This window comes from Fragaria vesca, linkage group LG3 (genome assembly GCF_000184155.1).
Source record: "Fragaria vesca subsp. vesca linkage group LG3, FraVesHawaii_1.0, whole genome shotgun sequence".
Lineage (NCBI taxonomy): Eukaryota > Viridiplantae > Streptophyta > Magnoliopsida > Rosales > Rosaceae > Fragaria > Fragaria vesca.
The window spans coordinates 7,855,467-7,877,429 of record NC_020493.1 but is presented as its reverse complement, the minus strand read 5'-3'; the positions used below and the strand labels follow the sequence as shown (position 1 = coordinate 7,877,429).

Sequence of the window (21,963 nt, the reverse complement as noted above, 5' to 3'; positions counted from 1 at the left end):
GCGACCCTGCAGAAGCAAATGCAGCATTCTTGTTGTTTAGGGGAAGATGAGAAAGAAAACAACAACTGAGTAAAATTTTGGGCAGTTGGATACTTGGATTTTTCCTATCACCACCTTCTGAATCCGCTATTCTATACTGAAGACTCTTGGCATCGTCCTAGAGAGGACAAATTCACAATGCAAAGCTGAAGCCATGACCACATTTCTTCATCTACTTTTGCGATTTCTTGTGGTCCACCTGATCTAAATACCCACAAATCACAGAACCCCCTCCTGTAGACTAGCAATCACAAGATGGAGACTGTAGATCCTGGTGGGTCCTTCTCACACGTGTCATGATCACATGGTCCCAAGAGGTTCCTTTGGCACAAGTGCACAACCTATCATTATGCCTCCACCTACCTCCACCTCTAAGGGTCTTATTGGAACTTGAAAAAAATGAAGACTGAAGAGAGACCCTGGTCAAAAGGGCAGTGGTGGAGCCCCTCTCAGTCCTACGTGGCACTGATCTCACAGTCCTCAATGTCCCCTCTCCAAAGTGGAGAACACCAAACTGGATTGAACAAACCTTTGACGTCCACTAGGAAAGTGAGATTCTTTTTTTCCCTTGCTTTGGCGGGTAAGACCCTAATTTTGCCCCAAAAACCAGTCACATTTTCCCGCTTACTTTCTCAATTGTTGGGACAAAGCTAGGGTTTATTGTTTAATCACCCAATGCACAAAGTTTTGGTCTTTACTGTAGTGTCCTCACATGCCCCTAAAGCTCAAAGGTATGGTCTTTTTCAGGGTTTTTGTTTTATTTTTGATTAAAGAAAAAACAGAGAGGGGTTTAGGGACTGTTAAGAATCCAAAGGTGCTTTCTTTAGGGTTTTTATGGTGAGATTGTTGATGGGTCCCCTTTACTTTTAATGCAGCCTGGTTGGTAATTTTGAAGACCCACTTTGAGTTTCTTCATGGATTTTGCTGTAGCTTTGGATACTGCTGAGTGAGCTCTGTGAAGGAATGTGGAGGAGGTAAGGTGTTAAAAGCCCCCTTTGTTAATTTCATAGCTGTTTCAGATTTTGTTGCTCCAAAGGTTGAGTCTTTTATTGAGGGATTAGGTTGAAAAGGGCCACATTGTTCATAAAGATGGGATCTTTGTAGGGAAATGCTGTGTTTATTGTAGATCTCTTAGGGTGTGACTCAGCTTGTTTTGTTTATTTCCACCATTTACTGCTTTGAGTTTCTCTAGTCTGGAGTTGGGTTTAGTGATATTAAACTTTTGGTTTTGGGGAGGAGAATCAGACCCTTGAAGCTCTGGAGAAGTTGGTTCTGGTTTTATCTGTGATTTCAAGTCATTGATTTGCTTTAGGAAACTGGGCCTTTGGTGTTTTGCAGAACAGTCTGAAGATTTGTTGGGTTGCTTTGGCTGTTTGGATTTGAGAGCTCAAAAAATAGATTTACAACATCCATAGCTGTTTCATTGTATTGAAATTGAAGGAAGCATTCTGGGATTCTGTATTGTTGTGCCTGCTTGAATTAGTTGGTTGTGGAGAGTTTAAGTTTTACTGTTTGTTGTAATTGATAGGATGAGTATGAGGCTAGGTGGGCTTTTAGTGCTGTCCCTATTTTTCTTTTCTGCAATGGGACAGCTTCCTTCACAGGATATATTGGCGCTGCTCGCATTCAAGAAGGGTATCAAGCATGATCCTACTGGTTTTGTGCTCAGTTCTTGGAATGATGAGTCCATTGACTTCAATGGTTGTCCTGCTTCATGGAATGGGATTATATGTAATGGTGGAAATGTTGCTGGAGTTGTGCTTGATAATTTGAGTCTCTCTGCGGATGTGGACTTGAGTGTGTTTTCGAATCTGACGAAGCTTCTGAAACTTTCCATGGCCAACAATACGATATCTGGGAAATTTCCTGACAATATTGCAGACTTCAACAACCTTGAGTTTCTTGACCTCTCCAACAATTTGTTTTCTTCATCTTTACCACCTGGAATTGGTAAGTTGGGGAGCTTAAGGAACCTCTCATTAGGTGGCAACAACTTCTCAGGCTCCATTCCAGATTCCATTTCAGGGCTGTCTGCAATCCAGTCGTTGGATTTGAGTCGCAACTCCTTTTCAGGGCTGCTGCCGTCCTCATTGACAAAGCTGTCCAGTCTGGTATCTCTAAATCTTTCTTCAAATGGCTTAACCAAGAGCTTACCTAAGGGGTTTGATCTAATGTCAAGTCTAGATGTGCTTGACTTGCATGGCAATATGCTTGATGGTCCTCTGGATAAGGCATTTCTGATGGAAGCAACTGCCACACATGTTGACTTTAGTGGCAATATGTTTACAAGTTCTGGTTCACAGGGCCAGATGTTTCTACCTCGTCTTTCTGAGAGTATCAAGTACTTGAATCTTTCCCACAACCAGCTTACGGGGTCATTGGTGGGTGGCAGCGAGCTTCAGATATTTGAGAACCTGAAGGTGTTGGATCTTAGCTACAACCAGCTGTCTGGAGAATTGCCTGGATTTAATTTTGTATATGACCTCCAGGTCCTCAAACTTAGCAACAACAGATTTACTGGAGTTGTTCCCAATGGCCTAATAAAAGGAGATTCTCTGGTTTTAAGTGAACTAGATTTGAGTGGCAACAATCTGTCAGGTACTTCTACCTTCACTATTGTTCTGTGTTTACATACATTGAATTGAAATGTAGTCTTCATGCTTATTGTGTTTTAGTATGCCTCTCATGTTGAAGTTGATCTCTCAGGACCAATCAACATGGTGACTTCAACAACTCTCCGCATCCTGAATCTTTCCTCGAATGGGCTTACTGGTAAGTTGCCTTTGCTGACTGGAAGTTGTGCTGTACTTGATCTATCCAAGAACAAATTCGAAGGAAATTTAACCAGGATGGTGAAATGGGGGAACATTGAATACCTTGATCTAAGTCAAAATCTTCTGACAGGACCCATCCCTGATGTCACTCCGCAGTTTATGCGTTTAAATTATCTCAATCTGTCCCATAATTCTCTTAGTAGTTCTATAGCAAGTGTTATAACACAGTATCCAAAGATCAGTGTCCTTGATCTTAGTTCTAACCAGTTAGATGGCACAGTTCTTGCTGAGTTGCTAAGCATGCCTACTCTGCAAGAGCTCCACCTTGAAAATAATTTACTCTCTGGGTCAATTAACATCTCATCTCCTTTGTTCAACCAATCAAATCTTCAGGTTCTTGATCTTTCTCAGAACCGGCTTAGTGGCTATTTTCCTGATCAATTTGGTTCACTCAATGGGCTTAAAGTGCTCGATATTGGGAGAAATAATTTTTCTGGCTCTCTGCCAACTTCCATGTCTGACATGAGCACACTAATCTCATTAGACATTTCCCAGAATCATTTCACAGGTCCCCTTCCAAATAACTTGCCAAACAGTCTTGAATTCTTTAATGCTTCATATAATGATCTTTCTGGGGATGTCCCAGAAAATCTGAGGAAGTTTCCGAGTTCTTCCTTCTTTCCAGGGAATACTCGTTTGCGGTTCCCAAATGGTGGTCCTCCTGGATCAAACAGTTCTGAATCTGAACATTCAAAAAGGAAACCATTCAGCACACTTGTCAAAGTTATTATTATAGTCTCCTGTGTGGTTGCTGTCTTCATTCTTCTTCTGCTTGCTATCTTCATTCATTACATTCGCATGTCAAGGAGAATCCCATCAGGGCATACTGCAAGCCAAGATATCCATAAACGTGCTCCACCAAACCCCTCTGGTGCTCGAGGAGCAGAGAGTGCTGGTGCTTTGGTTGTTTCGGCTGGTGATCTTGTGGCTTCACGGAAAGGATCGTCATCTGAAATTATCAGCTCTGGTGAAAAAGTCACAGCTGTAAGTGACTTCTCCCCTTCAAAGAACAGCCATTACTCTTGGTCACCAGAATCCGGAGATTCCTATATTGCGGAAAACCTTGCCAGACTGGATGTGAGATCACCAGATAGATTGGTTGGTGAGCTTCATTTTCTTGATGAAACAATTGCGTTAACACCTGAGGCGCTGTCAAGGGCTCCTGCTGAGGTTTTGGGGAGAAGCAGCCATGGCACTTCTTATAAGGCAACACTTGATAACGGGCTGTTCTTGACAGTTAAGTGGTTGAGAGAAGGGGTGGCAAAGCAGAAAAAGGAGTTTGCCAAGGAGGCTAAGAAATTTGCTAATATGAGGCATCCAAATGTTGTGGGTTTGAGAGGATACTATTGGGGACCTACACAGCATGAGAAGCTTATTCTTTCAGATTATATCTCACCTGGAAGTCTTGCAAGCTTTCTTTATGGTAAGCAATTTCCTTTGTTGTCTTCCTCCATGTCTTGCTTTTACTTCTCTAAATAGAAATTTACGACTAATAGTGCATCTAATAAGTTCCTCAGAGAAAATTGCATGACTTGTATTATAGATTTTATTCTGGATATATAGATAAGGTATTTTTGTGTGTGCGTTTTTATATATGGTGACCTCCACTTCCATTTCTGATGAGCGTAAACTATTCTTCAGACCGACCAGGAAGAAAAGGTCCGCCATTGACCTGGGCCCAAAGACTCAAAATTGCAGTTGATGTTGCTCGTGGCCTGAACTACCTTCATTTTGATCGTGCTGTTCCGCATGGTAACCTCAAAGCAACAAATATTCTGTTGGATGGGTCTGATCTGAATGCCCGAGTTGCTGATTACTGCCTCCACCGCCTCATGACACAAGCTGGCACCATTGAACAGATTCTTGATGCTGGTGTCTTAGGCTACCGCGCCCCAGAGCTGGCTGCTTCCAAGAAGCCACTGCCCTCCTTCAAGTCCGATGTTTATGCCTTTGGAGTGATATTGTTGGAACTTTTAACTGGAAGGTGCGCTGGTGATGTGATTTCTGGCGAAGGAGGAGGGGCAGATTTGACTGATTGGGTGAGGTTGAGGGTAGCAGAAGGTCGTGGCTCAGATTGTTTTGATGCTACATTGGTGACTGAGATAGGAAATCCAGCAGCAGAGAAGGGAATGAAGGAAGTCCTTGGGATATCATTACGGTGTATACGTTCTGTTTCTGAGAGACCAGGTATTAAGACTATATATGAGGATCTCTCTTCCATATAAGATTAGTTTGTCCTAGAATTAGCTCATCTGAACATGTTAATTTTTCAGGAGGTATATAATATCTCATTGGCCTCCCTTTTGTAACTTCGGGGTTTCTTGTTTGTTCGGCTTATTGAATCTACCATTGTAAAAATGGAGCATGATTCAAAGGGTGCAAATCTTCTTTTTTACTTTTGTATCGCTTCCATGACATTCATGCAAGGGCCTAATGAAGAATGTGATTGTAGAGAGGCCTTGCAAAGTAGCAAATGGTTTTGCATGAAATAGATTACAATGTTATGGTGTCCATTGGACGATTGGAGCATGATTTTCAATTGTCAAGTCCTACTTCCATTGCATTTGCTACAGTATGCAACTAAAGCAACACTATAACCAATTAAGCAGCAGTGTTACATGAATATGCTCTGTGCTCTTTGCCCCCATACGTCACTTTGCAAGTTTGTATCATATATGATAATTCTTATTTCCATTACAAAGTGAAAGGTCGATCATGGGGTTTGCCTGCTGAAACTAAACCTGCAATGCTAAGCAGCAATATTCATGAACGAAAGTTCTATAGCATTGGGTGTTCAGAAAGACCCAAAAAAAAAAAAAAAAATAACAACAACAACAACAATGACTGCAAAGCCTAGCTGACGAGGCATTTGTCATTTTGTCATTTGACTGGAAAGAAAATGCTTCTGGAGATAAGAAGCAAAAATAATTAAACATATAACAAAGAAAGATTCCTTGTTTTCATTTTCATTCAAATCAGAGCTTATAGCTGTCTGTATTATATGATTTCATATGATAAGCACGTTTTGCAAGTAGTGAGTGATCATGAGAGTGTGGGACTGAGAGGTAAGCATGGCAGTCTTGTACAAAGTGAGATCATTGCTTCATCTATCCAAATGTATTTTCACAACAAGAATTTCACCGAGGAGATTTTACTCGGCACAAGTCTCGTCCCAATTTGAGGTAAAGCTTTGATACTTCTCGTTTTTAACCAGTAGATACAGTTTCCTTGAAGACCCATAACAGTTTGATATACAACTGGAAGTTCTTTGAGTTATCTTATGAAAATTCCCAACTGGGTATGTGAGAGAATTGAATTGTTAGCATCATATGATATGTGTTGTGGGTATTCAGAGTTCTAAAGCCGTGGAATTGTTTTATTCAGATATAACCACTTATTGATTATGTTATGGAGATTGCAACTGTTTTTGTACAATTTTGTTGCTCCTGTAATTTATAGTGCTTAAATGATGGTTTGCAGACTGTAGGGTTTATAGGACTGGGAAATATGGGATCCAGAATGGCAAACAATTTAATAAAGGCGGGATACCAAGTAGCTGTTCATGACATGTAATGTATCTTTTGTACTAAATATTTGGACCTCATCCAGTTAAACATTTTTGAACTGAGAATGGGTAACCATAAGTCCCAGACATTTTATCACCAATACTTCATGGAAATTTACCATCAAACATACTTAGTGTGAAGTACTCAAGTGATGATGACTCTCTGGATTTGTGTTTTCAGAAACTGCAATGCCATGAAAAGGTTCTCTGATATTGGAGCTGCAGCGAAAGAAACTCCTTTTGAAGTTGCAGAAGCTAGTGATGTTGTGATCACAATGCTCCCTACCTCATCTCATGTGAGTTTCATAATTCATATAATCTTATGGAAACATTGTATTTTGCTTTTGATATAGTACCATGACCATAGATGGTTTAAGGAGCTTTGTCAAGTGTACAGTGCCACTAAAGCATCACCTTGATTTCCTCTGTGGTTCCTCATAGACTAACATATGAGAAAAATCAGATAGTAGTCTGCAATTTCAAGGTGTTCAGCTTCCAAATTTATGACTGCAGGTATATGATGTTTACACCGGACCAAATGGTTTACTTTATGGAGAGAATTTGCTACCACGGTTATTCATAGATTCATCCACTATTGATCCACAAACATCTCGAAAGCTTTCTACCATTGTCTCTAACTGTACACTAAAGAAACAGAAAGAAGGTATAATAGTAGATTGCCATTTGATTATTAGATATTGAATGGTTGAGGTTGCTGAAAGCAAATATTTTGTTGACTAATTCTAGTGGTGAAAGATGAAGTTTGTAGTTGATATATATATATATATATATATATATATATATATATATATATATGAGCCTTTTTCTGTTGATTTCAATTGTTTCTATATATGACCTGACTTGTATTCTTATTAGATCATTGGAAGAAGCCTGCCTTTCTGGATGCTCCTGTATCTGGAGGTGTCCTTGCCGCAGAAGCTGGGACTCTTACTTTCATGGTACTTTTCAATTCTGCAATCCAAATTTTGTAGACTTCGATGCAGTTTGGGATTGTGCTTAGTTCGGTGATAGATGTGTATAGACTAGATATATGCTTTGAAGGGCGACAGGTTGTAATTAGTTTGATGATTTCTAAGCTTAGTATTGATGAAGAGATGACATGTGTCAAGGTTGGTGGATCAGAGGAAGCTTATATGGCGGCTAAACCCTTGTTCCTTTCCATGGGGAAGAACACAGTTTATTGTGGTGGAGCAGGAAATGGTTCAGTAAGTTCTGTCAGTACTGCATCAAATAAACAACATCTTCAGCTTATTCTGAGAATACTTAGTTCTCAAACGACCTGGATTTTTCGCAGTGTATTTGACTCTTAATCTTTTTGCAATCTAGGCTGCAAAGATCTGCAATAATCTGGCACTGGCTATAAGCATGATAGGCATCTCAGAATCGCTTGCTCTTGGTCAGTCTCTAGGAATATCTGCCAGCACTCTAACGAAAGTGTTTAACTCTTCCAGTGCTCGCTGTTGGAGCAGGTATTCTTGAGCACCCTGTAGATTGTAGTTTAGGCCATTCATTCATTTGTGTTATATCTTTCCCCTGCTGCCCTGCACATGTATGTGTAACAGCTTCAGCTTTTTGGCTCATGTATGGGATTTCTGTTTCCATTTGGTTCATAATGCCTAACACGTAGGATATGGCATTCAATGCATGACAGTGATAGTTATAATCCAGTTCCGGGAGTGATGGAAGGGGTTCCATCTTCAAGAAACTATGATGGTGGGTTTGCATCCAAACTCATGGTAAGTTAACTAGTTTGATCTAGTTCATAATTTCCTCTTAGTTTAGGGGCCTTAGTAATAGTATAGGTGTTTGTACCAGCTAGATTGCTAGAACATACACATTCTATAGAAACAGGTTTTCCAGCATTGTAGAAGTCGGCCATTATTTATTTACATGCATGTGCTGACTTGAAGTTCCATGTGCTACTTCAGTAGTGATAGTCGCTTAATTATTTGGATTAGGGTACCAGATGAGCATTTATGGACTTGCAATTGCAGGCTAAAGATGTAAACATTGCTGCAACATCAGCCAAAGAGGTTGGTCTTCGATGTCCGTTGACATCCCAAGCACAAGAGATGTAAATCACTTTGCCTTTCTGAGCCTAAATCACATATTATAGCTCGGTTACTTCCAATTCAAAGTTTACATCTTAGCTTTTCGTTGATGTCCAGCTTCTCAAGTATCATCATTAATCAACAAGCACTGGTTTAAAACCTCAGCGAAATGTTTCTAACCTCGCACTTAACTTTTACTTGAATGAAGTTCTGCCAAAGTTTGATAAAAGCTTTCATTGACATCCATATATCCACTTTAGACACTAAAACTGATAAAAGGGGATATTAATGCACAATATTTATAGCCTTTCACTATCAGAAATTCAGAATAGTGCAATATGATTGGTGTGCTGATGTCTTCTGCAGATATACGGAGCTCTGTGAGGATGGCCATGAAACCAAGGACTTCTCCTGTGTATTTCGCCATTATTACTCTGGCAAGAAAGAGATTTAGTTTGACTGATGTTAATGTATACCTCTTGGCAGCAGACTAATAGAAGTATAGAACTGTGCTACTGTCAGTGGATTCAAACAACACTCATTGAACCTTTTTGTTTTACCTTCATTTGGGATCACTGTAAGTCTGAAATCTCAGTTCTTTTGATAAGAATAAATATCCTACAAAAGAAAAAAGTTCATTGAGAATAAATGCCTGAATCAAGGTTTTGGAATTCATCTCCATTTTGATGCAAGAGGTCTTTAGTTTGAAAATCCTACTCCAATGCATTCATTGGTGCCCTATGATAAAAAAGGAAGAAAATATCAAAGAACAGAAAGATTATTCCTTACCTAAACTTCCTACATGACCATAACAAAACTTCCTAACAATTCACATTTGAATTTTCAAACAAATGGGATGGTTATAGTAAAATATATCACCTAATTTGTTTCTCACAGAACAATTCAACTTATATCCGCAATTTATTTTCTTGCAGTCATCAAGTAACGTCAATAACTTTTTCTTTCACAAATAACTTATTCAGTGGAAGAAGAGGCAGTCAAACTAGTGAAACTACACTTTCATCGAAGATGACGACTATTTACTCTCAATTATGTGGTTTTCGATTATGTTTTATTATCAATCAACAATGTGGTGACTATTCTAATTCGAGAGTTTAAAGATATATTTAGTGCGATTTTATTAAAGCGAAGCTATCGAAATTCATTACCCTAATAGTGACCAGAATGACAGATAAACACAAACTATGATGATCGAAAGTACAATTTAACATTGTATCAAAATAAAAGTACAATTTAGCAAAGAGAAGCTCCTTCCCAAGCAAGGCAGGACCAAATGAAGCTTTAGACTCTCGACCCCACTATGTAGGCATATGGAAGTTTTCATGTTGATATTTCGATTCCAAAACCGAAACAACCTTTCCCTCGTTACAAGTTTAGTGTGACTATTAAAACGAAGCTATCGAAATTCATTACCTTAACTGTGACTGGAATGAAAAATAAAATAAACAAAAACTATGAGAATCAAAAGTACTATCTAGCAAAGAGAAGCTCCTTCCCAAGCAAGGCAGGACAAGTTTACCAAATGAAGCTTCAGACTTTAGGCATATGGACAAGTTTCCCCAAACCGAAACAACCTTTTCCCTCCTTTACTCTTCTATATATACAAAAAACAATTCCCCAAAAATTCCAAAACCCCAAAACAGACGCACAAACCTCGTTTCCCTACAACCCCACACTGAACTAAACTACCCCAAAACCAAACCGAAACCTCAGTTCTCTCAGTCTCTCAGTTTCTCTGTCTCAGACTTTGAAAGTTGGTGGTGCAGAAAGGTACGACCTTTACTCTTTTCTTTGGTCCTATAACCGTTATACTGCTCTGTTTACATTATCATCAGCATTTTCTTTTGGTTTTCTGATTTGGGTTTGCATGTTTATCTTCGATTTGTGAACTAATTTCGGTTTCGCTTAGGATTTCTGTGCAAATTTTGATGCTTTATTTGCTGGGTTCGTCTCTTGCTTTGCAACCCATTTCGTTTTACTGCTCAATTTTCACTTTTGGGTTACTTTTTGATTTCTTGGGGCATTTGCTTTGTTGTGTAATGATTAATTGAAAGGTTCCACCTTCTTTTTTTTTTTTTTCCGATTCTATAGTTTTTGTTTTTCTTATTTGATCATCATCCTAGGGACTAAATTATCAAATTTGGTGATGTTGGGTTTGGAAGTTGAGGAGATTAAGTGTCAAATGAACAAGTATATACACGTTTCCTCCAAGTCTTTCTCATACAGCAAGTCGTTTCTAACACGTTGAAAGCCTTTTGTAGACCTGTTGATTGCTCATGGAAACTGAAGGTGCCTCATCTGTCACAGTTCGAAAGAATACACAGACACCTAAGGCTATGATACACCAAAAGTTTGGTGCCAATGCCTGCTATACACATGAGGAAGTGCATGAGTCTGCTGACAATGGATGTCCAGGATTAGCCATTGAGCAGAAAGGCCCTTGCCTTTATCGCTGTACCTTGCAGCTTCCAGAAATTACTGTTGTATCTGGAATTTTTAGAAAGAAGAAGGATGCTGAGCAAGCTGCTGCTCAATTGGCCTTAGAAGAGGTGCGGTTTGTTTTGTTAGTTTCTTATTTAACCTGATGTTGTTGCAGCCACACCATGATTGGGGATGTTCAATAAAGATTAGTAAACATTCTGTTCCCTGGTTAATGAACATAAATATAATCAAAAAAATTTCTTATGAGTGTTGCTTCCCAACTCAGATCTTTGCAGCCTATGAATGTATCTGTTGAAATACATTTAAGACTCCTTTTTATTTTTTAATTTATCTTATGGATGTGGTCGGTAATCATTCATTTCATTTCTGCAGCTGCGTATCAATCCTGTCACAAAAAGCTCCTCTCTTCCAGAAACATGGGATGGTTTAGTCTCTCGAGTCAAATATGTATTTTCAGAAGAGGTTTGTAGTCTGAGAGATAGGAGTTACTATCTTTTGCTTCCTCATAAAAAGCATGTTAATTTTTTCTAATATAGGATAACTGCAATTAATTGGATCAGAGTCTATTAGATAGCGTACATGTTCAAACTTTTTAAGTTATCACTCAAACCTGTTCTCTTATGTTTCACTGTTACAGTTCCTTTCATCTCTTCATCCGCTGAGTGGTCATGTGAGAGCAGCTTGGCAAAGAGAAGGCCGTCTTGCTGGCTTGATCCCTGCTTGTGCAATAGCTGTCTTTGATGCAACACTAAGTAATATGTGTAAATCCATTGATCCTAAGGTGGAATCAAATCCATTCTTGATAATATCATATGTGATGAGGGCTGCTGCTGAATTATCTGGATTTATTGCTAGTTCAGAGGGAGAGCTCTGGATTAGGAGGCAAAGTCCATACCCTCCTGAAATTATAGAGTTATCATCTATCCAGCATAATCCAAACAATCCTGAAATTATAGTCTCACCATCTAACCAGCAATCAGCCTCCCCTGAACTTCTAATGGTTGAAGCCATAATCATACCGTGTTCACTAGAGAAGAATATTGAAAGAGTAATCCTCAATCTCACATCTTCTGGTTATTACCTGGATGTTATTGCAAAACAACTTGGGTTGTTGGAAGCTGCTGACCTTATGATCTCAAGGTATGTGGCCGGTTAACCTTGAAAAATCTTGGAAGCCTGATTGTTAGATCTGTAATTGTCTGTGCTTAATATGTAGTAAAAATTCTTAGTAAAAGTTCTTTGACAGGCCTATAGGTAAGGCTTCCTCTGAGACAAGGCTGCACTCTGCTGCTCCAAAGCAATATCTGTTGGATATTTCTTCAGATCTTCATGCCAAAGAAGTTCGTAGGTTTGAAGGATCTTTGAATGCAAGAGCAAGTTACTTGTCTGGTCAAGATATCTTTGGTGATGCTATTTTGGCAACCATTGGCTACACATGGAGGTCTAAAGACCTTTTCTATGAAGATGCATCTGTGAAATCATATTACAGGTCTTTTCTAACTTCTGCTATATTAAAATATTGATTTTACCACAAACATGTGAAAAACACAGAACATGTGAAATTCACTCCCTTTCTGCATCAATTTTTTTATTTAGGTGCATAACATTGCATAATTTAGTCTTACTTAGATGTAATTCTGCAGGATGCTTATTGGCAAGACACCAAGTGGACTTTACAAGTTATCCAGAGGGGCAATACTTGCGGCTGAGTTACCTTTGGCATTTACTACAAATGCAAAATGGAAGGGTTCGTTACCAAGGGAGATGCTCTGTACATTCTGTCGTCAGCATCAGCTTTCTCAGCCTATCTTCTCTACTTTAAGCAGTCTAGAAGAATCAACCGACTCCTCACAATCACAGAAAAAGTTGAGGGTGACAGACTTGGCTGCAAAAGGCACACAACATGCAAATGGTTGTGTTGTTGCTACTGGTGCAAAGGAAACAGTGGAATCTGGAGGTAGATATAGATGTGAACTAAAAGTATATACTAAGTTTCAGGATTTGATTTTAGAATGCTCACCAGAAGATTCTTTTAAAAAGCAGAGTGATTCGGTCCAAAATGCGTCTTTGAAAGTTCTATTATGGTTAGATATATATTTTAGGGATCCAAATGTGCCTTTGGAGAGATTAAAGGCTTATGCTGATGGCCTTGACCTTAGATTTGAACCGAAATTTTTTGTTGAAGCATTTATGCTTTGCCAATCTCTTCATAATGTCTGTTATAATGAGATTGAAGAAGGAAAATTAGTATATCCCTACTCCATGAATGTGCCAAATGGTCTCGCTGGTCACGGATTTCGTTCTCTGAATATTGAAGGCTGTGATTCTGGTATTTCTCCATCTAATGGGTCCTTATCCTGTGTGAGTTATTCTGCATCTCTGGTGACTGAAGTGCATATAAAAGAACAACTGGAAAGTATTGATGACTTTGAGTTTGAGATAGCATCTGGAGCTGTGAATCAGCATCTTGAATCAGTACTCATTCAGATGTCTGTGGGTCAGACTGCTTGTTTCATTATGGATTTGCCCCCTCGAGAGTTGATTTTTGCTGCAGCTGATGATTCTGCGAGGATGATTTCCTTATTATCTTCTGGTGAGTTGCTTATTTTCCATGTTAAACTTCTACAGAGGGCCCAAATAGCTAGTTACTCCCAGAAATTTACTCTGAATAATATTTCTAGGTTAAAATAAGGGCCTGCAATTCTTATCTTTTGTTCCATGGAGTAGAGAATGATGGGGTTCTTTTTAACCAAAATAGTCATAATCAGTAATAAATAGATGCATGATCCATTCGAGCTGCTATTAGAATTCAAATCTGTTGTACTTGGACAGTTTGGACCTGCAATGACAAGTAGTAATGAAATAGTAAAACCTGGTTATTGATACTCATTACAAATATCTGTTATTGATTCTTGTTCTTGTTACAATTCTTTTGAGAAGATTTATGTTCGAAGATCTGATAGACGGTTCATTTCATGGTGTAATTGTTCTTTAGAAACCTGCTGGTTGGAGTACACTATAAGATTGTTGCGGGTAACAGAACCCTTGGAGGACAGAATGGAGCAGGCCTTGTTTAGCCCTCCACTTTCAAAACAGCGAGTGGAATATGCAGTTCAGAGCATCAGAGAATCTTGTGCTGCTACTCTGGTAAATGAGTTTCCATTCTCTTTTGACTTTACAGTACTTATATGAGACATCCAGTTTGATTTCCTTGTTAATGTTGCAGGTTGACTTTGGATGTGGCTCTGGTAGTTTGTTGGATTCCTTATTAAATTATTCAACTTCCCTGGAAAAAATTGCTGGTGTTGATCTTTCACAAAAGAGTCTTACTCGTGCAGCAAAGGTCTGAACCATAATATAACCTCTGAAATTTTCATATATAGTATTTCTTTGCTTATTTTAATCCATTTTGATGTTATCTTTTCATTAATTTAGTTGTCTGAAATGGGAAGCAGTATTATACTTGATAGAATTGGCGGTACTAGTATAGATAGATTTGCTAAATATTATTACCAGTAAGCTAGGAGTTGCCAAGACATTCAGGGAATGGATGCCTTCCCAATACACATATGGCCAAAACTTAAAAGTGATATGTAATTGGAAATTACTTGATCTGTAATAGATCCTTTGTTTGGGAACAAGCAGATTTTCTGTTGTTTGTTTGTTTATTTGTAAGCTTCTTTTATAAGGTTCATCTAGTTAACTACTTTGAGTACTTTCCTTGGTTATGATTCTTAATTTTCTATTACCATTGCAGATACTTAATTCCAAATTAAACTCGACTTCAGATGTTGATATCTCATCTACACCCCTAAAATCTGCAATTCTTTATGATGGTTCGGTTACAGATTCTGATTCTCGATTGTGTGGGTTTGATATTGGCACTTGCTTAGAGGTAATAAATTATCTTCTTTTCTTCTTTGATCTTTATGATGCAGATTGTTGGTTATTTTGCACTGAAAAAAGAAACAAATTAACAAGAAATTCATTTACTGAATGCCTTCTTCTATTCTCTCCTAACTAAATACGAAAATTGTTTCCTCTTTTCCTACGAATCTGTACTTTTCACTAGATTATGGAACTTTGTACATCTGTTCTCAACTTTTCTTTTTATTACCTTGGGGACTAAGAATGTGTATTTGTATGCATGATAACCTATGATTCTTTAATGTACGCGTGTATAATGATCCAAATTGTGGATGTGACTTGTGATATCCTGTTAGTCAGACCTAAACTTGAAGGGAAAGATATAACTTGAAGATAAACAAGATTCTTGAAAATAATTACTTATAGAGAGAGAAGTTCAAAGGTGTCTTTCTTATGCGATTTTTAAATGTTTGTTTATAAGAATAATTTTGGCCATGTCCATGAATCACTGTACTTCTAAATGATCCTGTTTGTACCGAGTCATGTTTCTTAGCAATTGGTTATTGATATTGACTCTGAAAATCCAAGGTAATCGAGCACATGGAGGAAGATCAAGCGTATCTCTTTGGCAATGTGGCACTGAGTTATTTTCGTCCTAAGATTCTTATTGTCTCAACACCAAACTATGAATATAATGTCATACTCCAGAAGTCTACTTTATCAACCCCAGAAGATGATCTTGATGAAAGAAGTGAATCACAATCATGCAAGTTTCGTAACCATGACCACAAGTTTGAGTGGACGAGAGCACAGTTCAATTGCTGGGCAACTGAACTGGCCACAAGGCACAACTACAGTGTTGAGTTCAGTGGAGTTGGTGGATCTGGTGATGAACCAGGTTTTGCTTCCCAGATTGCTGTCTTTAGACGGAAAACCCTACAGGAAGATTATCCTGAAGAACTCTCAGATTCGGAACATCGTTACTACCAAGTTATATGGGAATGGACTGGTAACAATAGGTCAATATCTGCTCTGTAAAAGACTAAGACACCCATGTAGCATTTCAGATCCCATGAAAGTGAGCTTTTATCTTGCTGCTGCCCTTTCATGATCATAGTTTAGTTTAGAATCATACAAAGTGGGAGTTGTAAGAGTATCAACTAGAAATAAATGCAATTATAGTTTGTTTTATTCTCTTTTGTATGTGACCTTGGTTAACAGAATTGCATAAGCGGACTTTCTGTTTTTTGCTATGGTAGTGGTTCAGCCTCCTACTTTCCCAGTAACCTTATACTTGACTATGAAAAACAAACAAAAAGGAGGAAAAATTGCACTATAATCTTGGGACGTAACTTGAACTCAAGCATTTCCACTTAACAATAGGAGACTTGTGTAGTGCAGTGCAACTAAAAGAAATGCTCATGAGTTATAATCACCAAATTTAGTTCTATGAAGAGGAGATGACTTCCATTCCTTTACAAGTAAAGTAAAGTTTTTCACACTGACTTGGTCCTATAGAAGAAAGACTGATCTGACTAGAATTTACAAATGGACAAACCTAAAGCCGTGTCTGACCATATCAGCTCCAGCCGGAGAAGAGTGTGCAAACAAAAAGAAAGGGATATGCCTTTAGTGAGTTCTTACTACAGCTTCAGAATCTGTAAACGGCTACTGCTTCTAGATTTTCATGATTTTATTAATCTCTAATCATTTTTATATCAACACATATCCATATTTAACCCAGTCAATAAAATTGCAACCAGATGTTTTAACATGATTCTTTGGCTTAATGTGTTTGGCATATGCAATATGAGTTTCTTAATGCATATTCAGTTATTCAGATGGAATAGAAAATTAAGAAAGTAAGAAACACAATTTGGACTTGATGCTAAATTTAGCTCATCTACAACGCTCAGAACTTTTCTAGTGTCTATAACTCGAGGCCGGCAGCTCTTACACATTCAGAACTCATTAGCTACTTGCTACTCGATCTTCTTTATAAATATACCAAGTTCTCAACCAGTTAATTCACACTCTTAATCTTTCATTTGCAAGTAACTTCATAATCTCCTCACTTAGAACTTTACAATGGCAAACCAAATTTTGGTATTGACAGTTCTGGCCATGGCATGTACTCAGGTCATTGCCTTTGAGCCTAGTCCATTGCAAGATTTCTGCGTAGCTGACACTACTAGCTCAGGTTAGCTTTGAAAATCGAATTGATCAGTGTATTTATGCTAATTAAAGCTATTTAATGCTTTAATTTGCATTTAGGAACATGTATATATATTCGTCTTCCTGCAATACTTAAATCCTACAATGGCTAACTTCTGTGATGGTTTGTCAATTATATTTGTGTATCAACAGTACCAAGAGTAAATGGCTTACCTTGCTTGGACTCTAAGCTAGCACAAGCTGAACATTTCTTCTTCGGAGGGCTTCACATTGCCGGAAACACCTCAAACCCTCTCGGAGTTAAAATCACCCCAGTCAATGTGGTTCAAATTCCAGGACTCAACACCCTCGGTATCTCACTTGCTCGCATTGACTATGCGCCGTGGGGCGTTACCCCTCCTCACACTCATCCTCGTGCCACCGAAATTCTAACAGTCTTGGAAGGCAGTGTTGCTGTAGGGTTTGTGACCTCTAACCCTGACAACAAGCTCATCTCAAAGGTGCTTAACAAGGGTGATGTGTTTGTGTTCCCAATTGGACTGGTTCACTACCAGCAAAATGTTGGTAATGGAACTGCCGTTTCACTCTCTTCTCTGAGCAGCCAAAACCCTGGAGTCATTACCATTGCTAATTCAGTTTTCGGAGCAAATCCCTCAATTTCGGATGATGTTCTGGCCAAGGCTTTTCAGGTGGACAAATCCATAATCAGTGATCTTCAAGCAAAATTTTAGATGATCTTGTTGAAGAGAGTTTTGAATTTGTATCAGTATTTAGTAATAGAGATGTACCTAAATCTCCTTGAAAATGTGTGTACTGTATTTTAAGTAGTCCTCGATCAAAGTCATTTTTTTTTTATCTGGATCTGATATCTAAATCGTCTTTCTTACCAAGTTAACTAAGAGAGATATATTACATTCACTAGATCGATTAAACAAAACACTTGACATTCTGAGCAGTTTTCGATCTCAAATTAGAGCCAAAATCAAATAACTTAATGGGGGTACCTGATTAGTTGATTAATATCCAATCAAATCCAGAATAGAACTAATTAATTCGATCTTCTGTTTATACTTCACAATGAGATCTTGTCGAAGTTGTATATACTTCACATCCAGCTCCAGGTTTCTTACAAAGTACTCCACATCCGGTTTTCCTAGTTCAATTGGGAATCCCGTTTTTACTAGATATTGATACAACTCATACAAGTATGTATAGGGGCAACCGACCAATTCATAACCCTGAATCAAAAGTTATCTATCAGTCCATCAATGACACCATCTAGACGGTCCTTCAAACTGAACATGTCTACCTTCACCGACGACAACCCAACAGCGAAACGTGCAGCCACTCTCCAGATTCGCATGAGAAATTGGTACCAAGTCCATCTCCAAACCTACAACGAAGATGGAACACATGCACTCACTTTTTTCGACGAAGAATGCTCCGACGAGGTGATTAGCCACCCCTGCACTATGCCTCCGCCGGTCATTACCCTTCTTCCACTGCGCAGACTCTGCGTGCTCAACGCTCTCGCAAGCATGAACATTGAAGGGTCCTTGTGCGAGTGTTTGGCACCAAAAATGGAGAAGTATGTGTTCCGGGCAGCAGAGACTTCTGGGCACAAGGGCTTTGGGGTGGTGGCGGAGCTTCAAGTCACAAAAGCATACGTTTATGATCAGAAAACAGAACAGTACGACGAGAATGGATTAGCGCCACAAATTAAGCTGATTGAACTAGTAATCCCATAGTTCCATACATGCATAAACCAATAAATAATCAATGTTTCTGTATCTTCTTACCATGGAATTTAAAATCTTTTTCTGTATGCTTAATATGTATGTATTGCCTACAATTTTAATTTAACACGATGATAAACTCGACCATGCATGCATGCAGTTAGATGATCGAGTTTGAGAATTCTCATAATATACAATTCCTTTTGTTCATTAGAAATTTTTTCTTGTTTCTTGATTACTAGCCTCGATCCATCTTAGACACACAACGTACATACATATCATGATGGACATGTAATTGTAATTGTCAAATTGATGTTTAAAAATGCTTACATTGCATGGTTTGGAAATGAATGATCAGACGCTCGTCCATATCTTATGTAATATTCAGATAGAAATCAATTGTAATATTTTAGTTTCACATATATATCAACTGAATAGTGAATACCCTATACTAATTCGATCTGCACATTTTGGATATACAAGTAATACAACTAAATTCTACAAGGGCCGGCCGGCACAGCCTGGACATTGTTACTTTGCGTTAGTTCACCAATGTCAATTTGGAAATCACAAAGTGAAGTACTACATATATATGGTATTGGTAAGTCGTTGATCAATCTATTCCTAGCTAAGAAACAACTTAATTTCCTTAGCTAGCTAGTGCCCAACTGCCCATAATTAATTAGAAAGCTCTCCCTGTGTCATCCATGGATCCATCTGTGGCATCCTCTGAAACCTTCACTTTGAAGACATACTCCTACAAGAACGAGAAGGCGACGCAAAGCACGACAGCCACTCTTCAAATTCGCATCACACATAAGAGCCTAGTCCATCTCCAAACCCACAACAGCGTTGTTGGTGGTGGTCTCACTTTCGTCCACGAGGCGGTGGTCTCTCCGGAGGTGGTGATCAGCGACCGTTGTGCAATGCCGCCACACATCATAGCCTTGCCCCCAATGCGGCGGCGCTCCATCCTCAAAGCGCTAGCGAGTGTAAGTATTGACGGGTCCCTATGTGAGTGTTTGGCACCATCAATAGAGAAGTATGTGGTTCAAGAGGCGGAGAGGTTTGGATACAAGGGCTTTGGGGTGGTGGCCGAGCTTGAAGTCACAAAAGCTTATGATCATAGGCATGATATGGCGGAAATAACTCCATCAAACCTACTAAGACGACGTCGGGTTGCTACAAAAGTTGATGTTTATGATCGTGAAATGGCATATAGCACGATGGCCGCTCCTGATGATCACCCAAAGAAGATCGTATGATGGCAATTTAGCTGATTAGTTAGCTAGAGCACACATAGTGTAACACAGTTGTAGCTACTAACCATAATTTACATATAACCCATTAGTCTCATGTGGATGATACAATGTAGTACTCACCCTAAACCCTAATCGCAAAAGGTTTAATATTGCTTAATCATATCCAAATCTTAATGGTACTCGTACTTAATTATACATAAGTAGGATCGATACGTGCAAATTAAATTTCAGTTACAAATTCTCTGGGGTTTTCTCTTGCAAAACTACAAGCACCATTAGGATTTGGATATGTTTCATGTATAATATACACATACGATACAAAAAATTTAATTAGTTGAAGCTTACGAAACAAATGACGCGCTCGATTTTATATTTCGCATACCTACCTCAACTCGTCGTTTCTTGACAAGCTATTTGTTGCAATGGACCCTATTTCTAAAATATTGTACATGAAATTATTTTCACTCTTTTCGAGATATGCTGATCATATGTATGTATGTGAAGATACACGATCCTGTGCTGAACATGCTCTCTTATTCTGTACGTTCCTTGTGATTCTTTCTTCTCGGTCAACATCACACAAAATTGATGGGGTTCCTTTCTTGATGATGAACCTGTTCTGTCCTGCCCAGATTTAGTGCCTGAAGAACCGGTCCTCTTTTATTCACGCAAAACTTACGGGGTTTCTTATACGTTACAACTCCACAGTCCACAGTGAGGACGTCACACACAGTCAAAGGTCTTGCAAATAACCAGTCACCGTCCAATAGTGACCCCCTTGAGCCAGTGGACATGTCCCTGACTCCCTATAAGAGGTAGAGTTTGTAGCTGCTCTCAAGCCTCAAGTCTAGCTGCAGTAGAGTACTCATATGTATAAAGATGAGGGGTAGAGATCTTTGGTGTTATACTTTTTTAGGTTTCTTCTTCCTCTTGGTTTTATGGAGAGGAGCAAACCATCAAATTTTGCAGAAGCCCTTGAGGGTGTGTGTGTGTGATCTTTAATCTCTCTATTATGAGATTTTGTGCTCTACGTCTCATTCTAAAGAGGATTCATGGTTCTCACTGCAGGGGAGATTAGTAACATGTGTAGAGATGGTTTTTGAGGGGGAGAGGTTATGTTGACGGAAGAGAGCGAGCACAACCCGGCATTGGTGAAAGAGAGCTTTGCCACTGTTGGGAGTGTACTCGTTCTTCTTCCGTCAGCGACATCATCAACACTTATTCCCATCTTTGATCATCTCGATCACCAGCGCAATCTGATCTTCATCCAACACATAGTGTTAAGTCTTCTCCAGCTCTTACGTTATACTTGATGTATATATCAGTGACCATGTTATTATATTATCTCGATTCTCTATCTATTAGCAAAGAATTACATTCTAGTAATGGAAGGATGAAATTTTGAATCCATGTAGTACCAAGTGATAGACATGTTTATGTGCAACTGACAAACATGTTAGTTCACCTGTATGTGATCTATATTATCTATGGGATTTTGTGTTTTTGTGTCTCATTCTAAACATGGCTCATGGTTTCAGTGCAGGGAGGATATGGATATATGACTGATCTATGGATGGTTTATGAGGAATTATGCTGACAGGAGAGAGAATATAACCCCGCATTGGTGAAAGAGAGCTTTGCCATTGTTGGGATTATGGTCTCTCTTCTTCTATCAGTATCATCACTTGTTCCCCTCTATCATCGTATCGACCAGCAGCACGATCTAGATCTGATCCTCATCCAACACATAATGTTAAGGTTTCTCAAGCTCTTACATTATACATATGTGTGTCTTGTGTATATCTTTATATATCACTGACTCATGTTCTGTTACCTTTCCAGTGCAGGGAGGATTTGGATATATGACTGATCTATGGATGGTTATGAGGAATTATGTTGACAGAAGAGAGTGAGCACAACCCCTCATTGGCGAAAGAGAGCTTTGTCACT

At 38.8% G+C, this 21,963-nt stretch overlaps 4 protein-coding genes across 4 annotated transcripts; all 4 read left to right on the top strand.

The window, feature by feature from the left end:
• The first annotated feature begins 1,574 nt into the window (after window positions 1–1,574).
• LOC101306704 (probable LRR receptor-like serine/threonine-protein kinase At4g20940-like) lies at window positions 1,575–5,244 on the top strand. Its single transcript, XM_004293933.1, has 3 exons — window positions 1,575–2,637; window positions 2,746–4,296; window positions 4,515–5,244. Exons 1-3 carry the CDS (start codon window positions 1,575–1,577, stop codon window positions 5,096–5,098), a joined length of 3,198 nt encoding a protein of 1,065 aa, XP_004293981.1. The 3' UTR covers window positions 5,099–5,244.
• Window positions 5,245–5,836: 592 nt separating this feature from the next.
• LOC101306412 (probable 3-hydroxyisobutyrate dehydrogenase, mitochondrial-like) lies at window positions 5,837–9,137 on the top strand. Its single transcript, XM_004293932.1, has 10 exons — window positions 5,837–6,055; window positions 6,354–6,442; window positions 6,620–6,734; window positions 6,952–7,102; window positions 7,315–7,397; window positions 7,569–7,664; window positions 7,786–7,928; window positions 8,111–8,195; window positions 8,454–8,533; window positions 8,877–9,137. The coding sequence occupies exons 1-10, from the start codon at window positions 5,945–5,947 to the stop codon at window positions 8,962–8,964; spliced, it is 1,041 nt and encodes a 346-aa protein (XP_004293980.1). The 5' UTR covers window positions 5,837–5,944; the 3' UTR covers window positions 8,965–9,137.
• Window positions 9,138–10,807: 1,670 nt separating this feature from the next.
• Window positions 10,808–15,878, top strand: LOC101294545 (small RNA 2'-O-methyltransferase-like). The gene is made up of 9 exons (XM_004295553.1): window positions 10,808–11,080; window positions 11,346–11,435; window positions 11,611–12,113; window positions 12,220–12,462; window positions 12,617–13,566; window positions 13,969–14,120; window positions 14,200–14,316; window positions 14,731–14,868; window positions 15,429–15,878. The coding sequence occupies exons 1-9, from the start codon at window positions 10,808–10,810 to the stop codon at window positions 15,876–15,878; spliced, it is 2,916 nt and encodes a 971-aa protein (XP_004295601.1).
• A 1,050-nt stretch (window positions 15,879–16,928) lies between these two features.
• Window positions 16,929–17,746, top strand: LOC101294253 (putative germin-like protein 2-2-like). Its single transcript, XM_004295552.1, has 2 exons — window positions 16,929–17,040; window positions 17,208–17,746. The coding sequence occupies exons 1-2, from the start codon at window positions 16,929–16,931 to the stop codon at window positions 17,744–17,746; spliced, it is 651 nt and encodes a 216-aa protein (XP_004295600.1).
• Window positions 17,747–21,963: the final 4,217 nt, after the last annotated feature.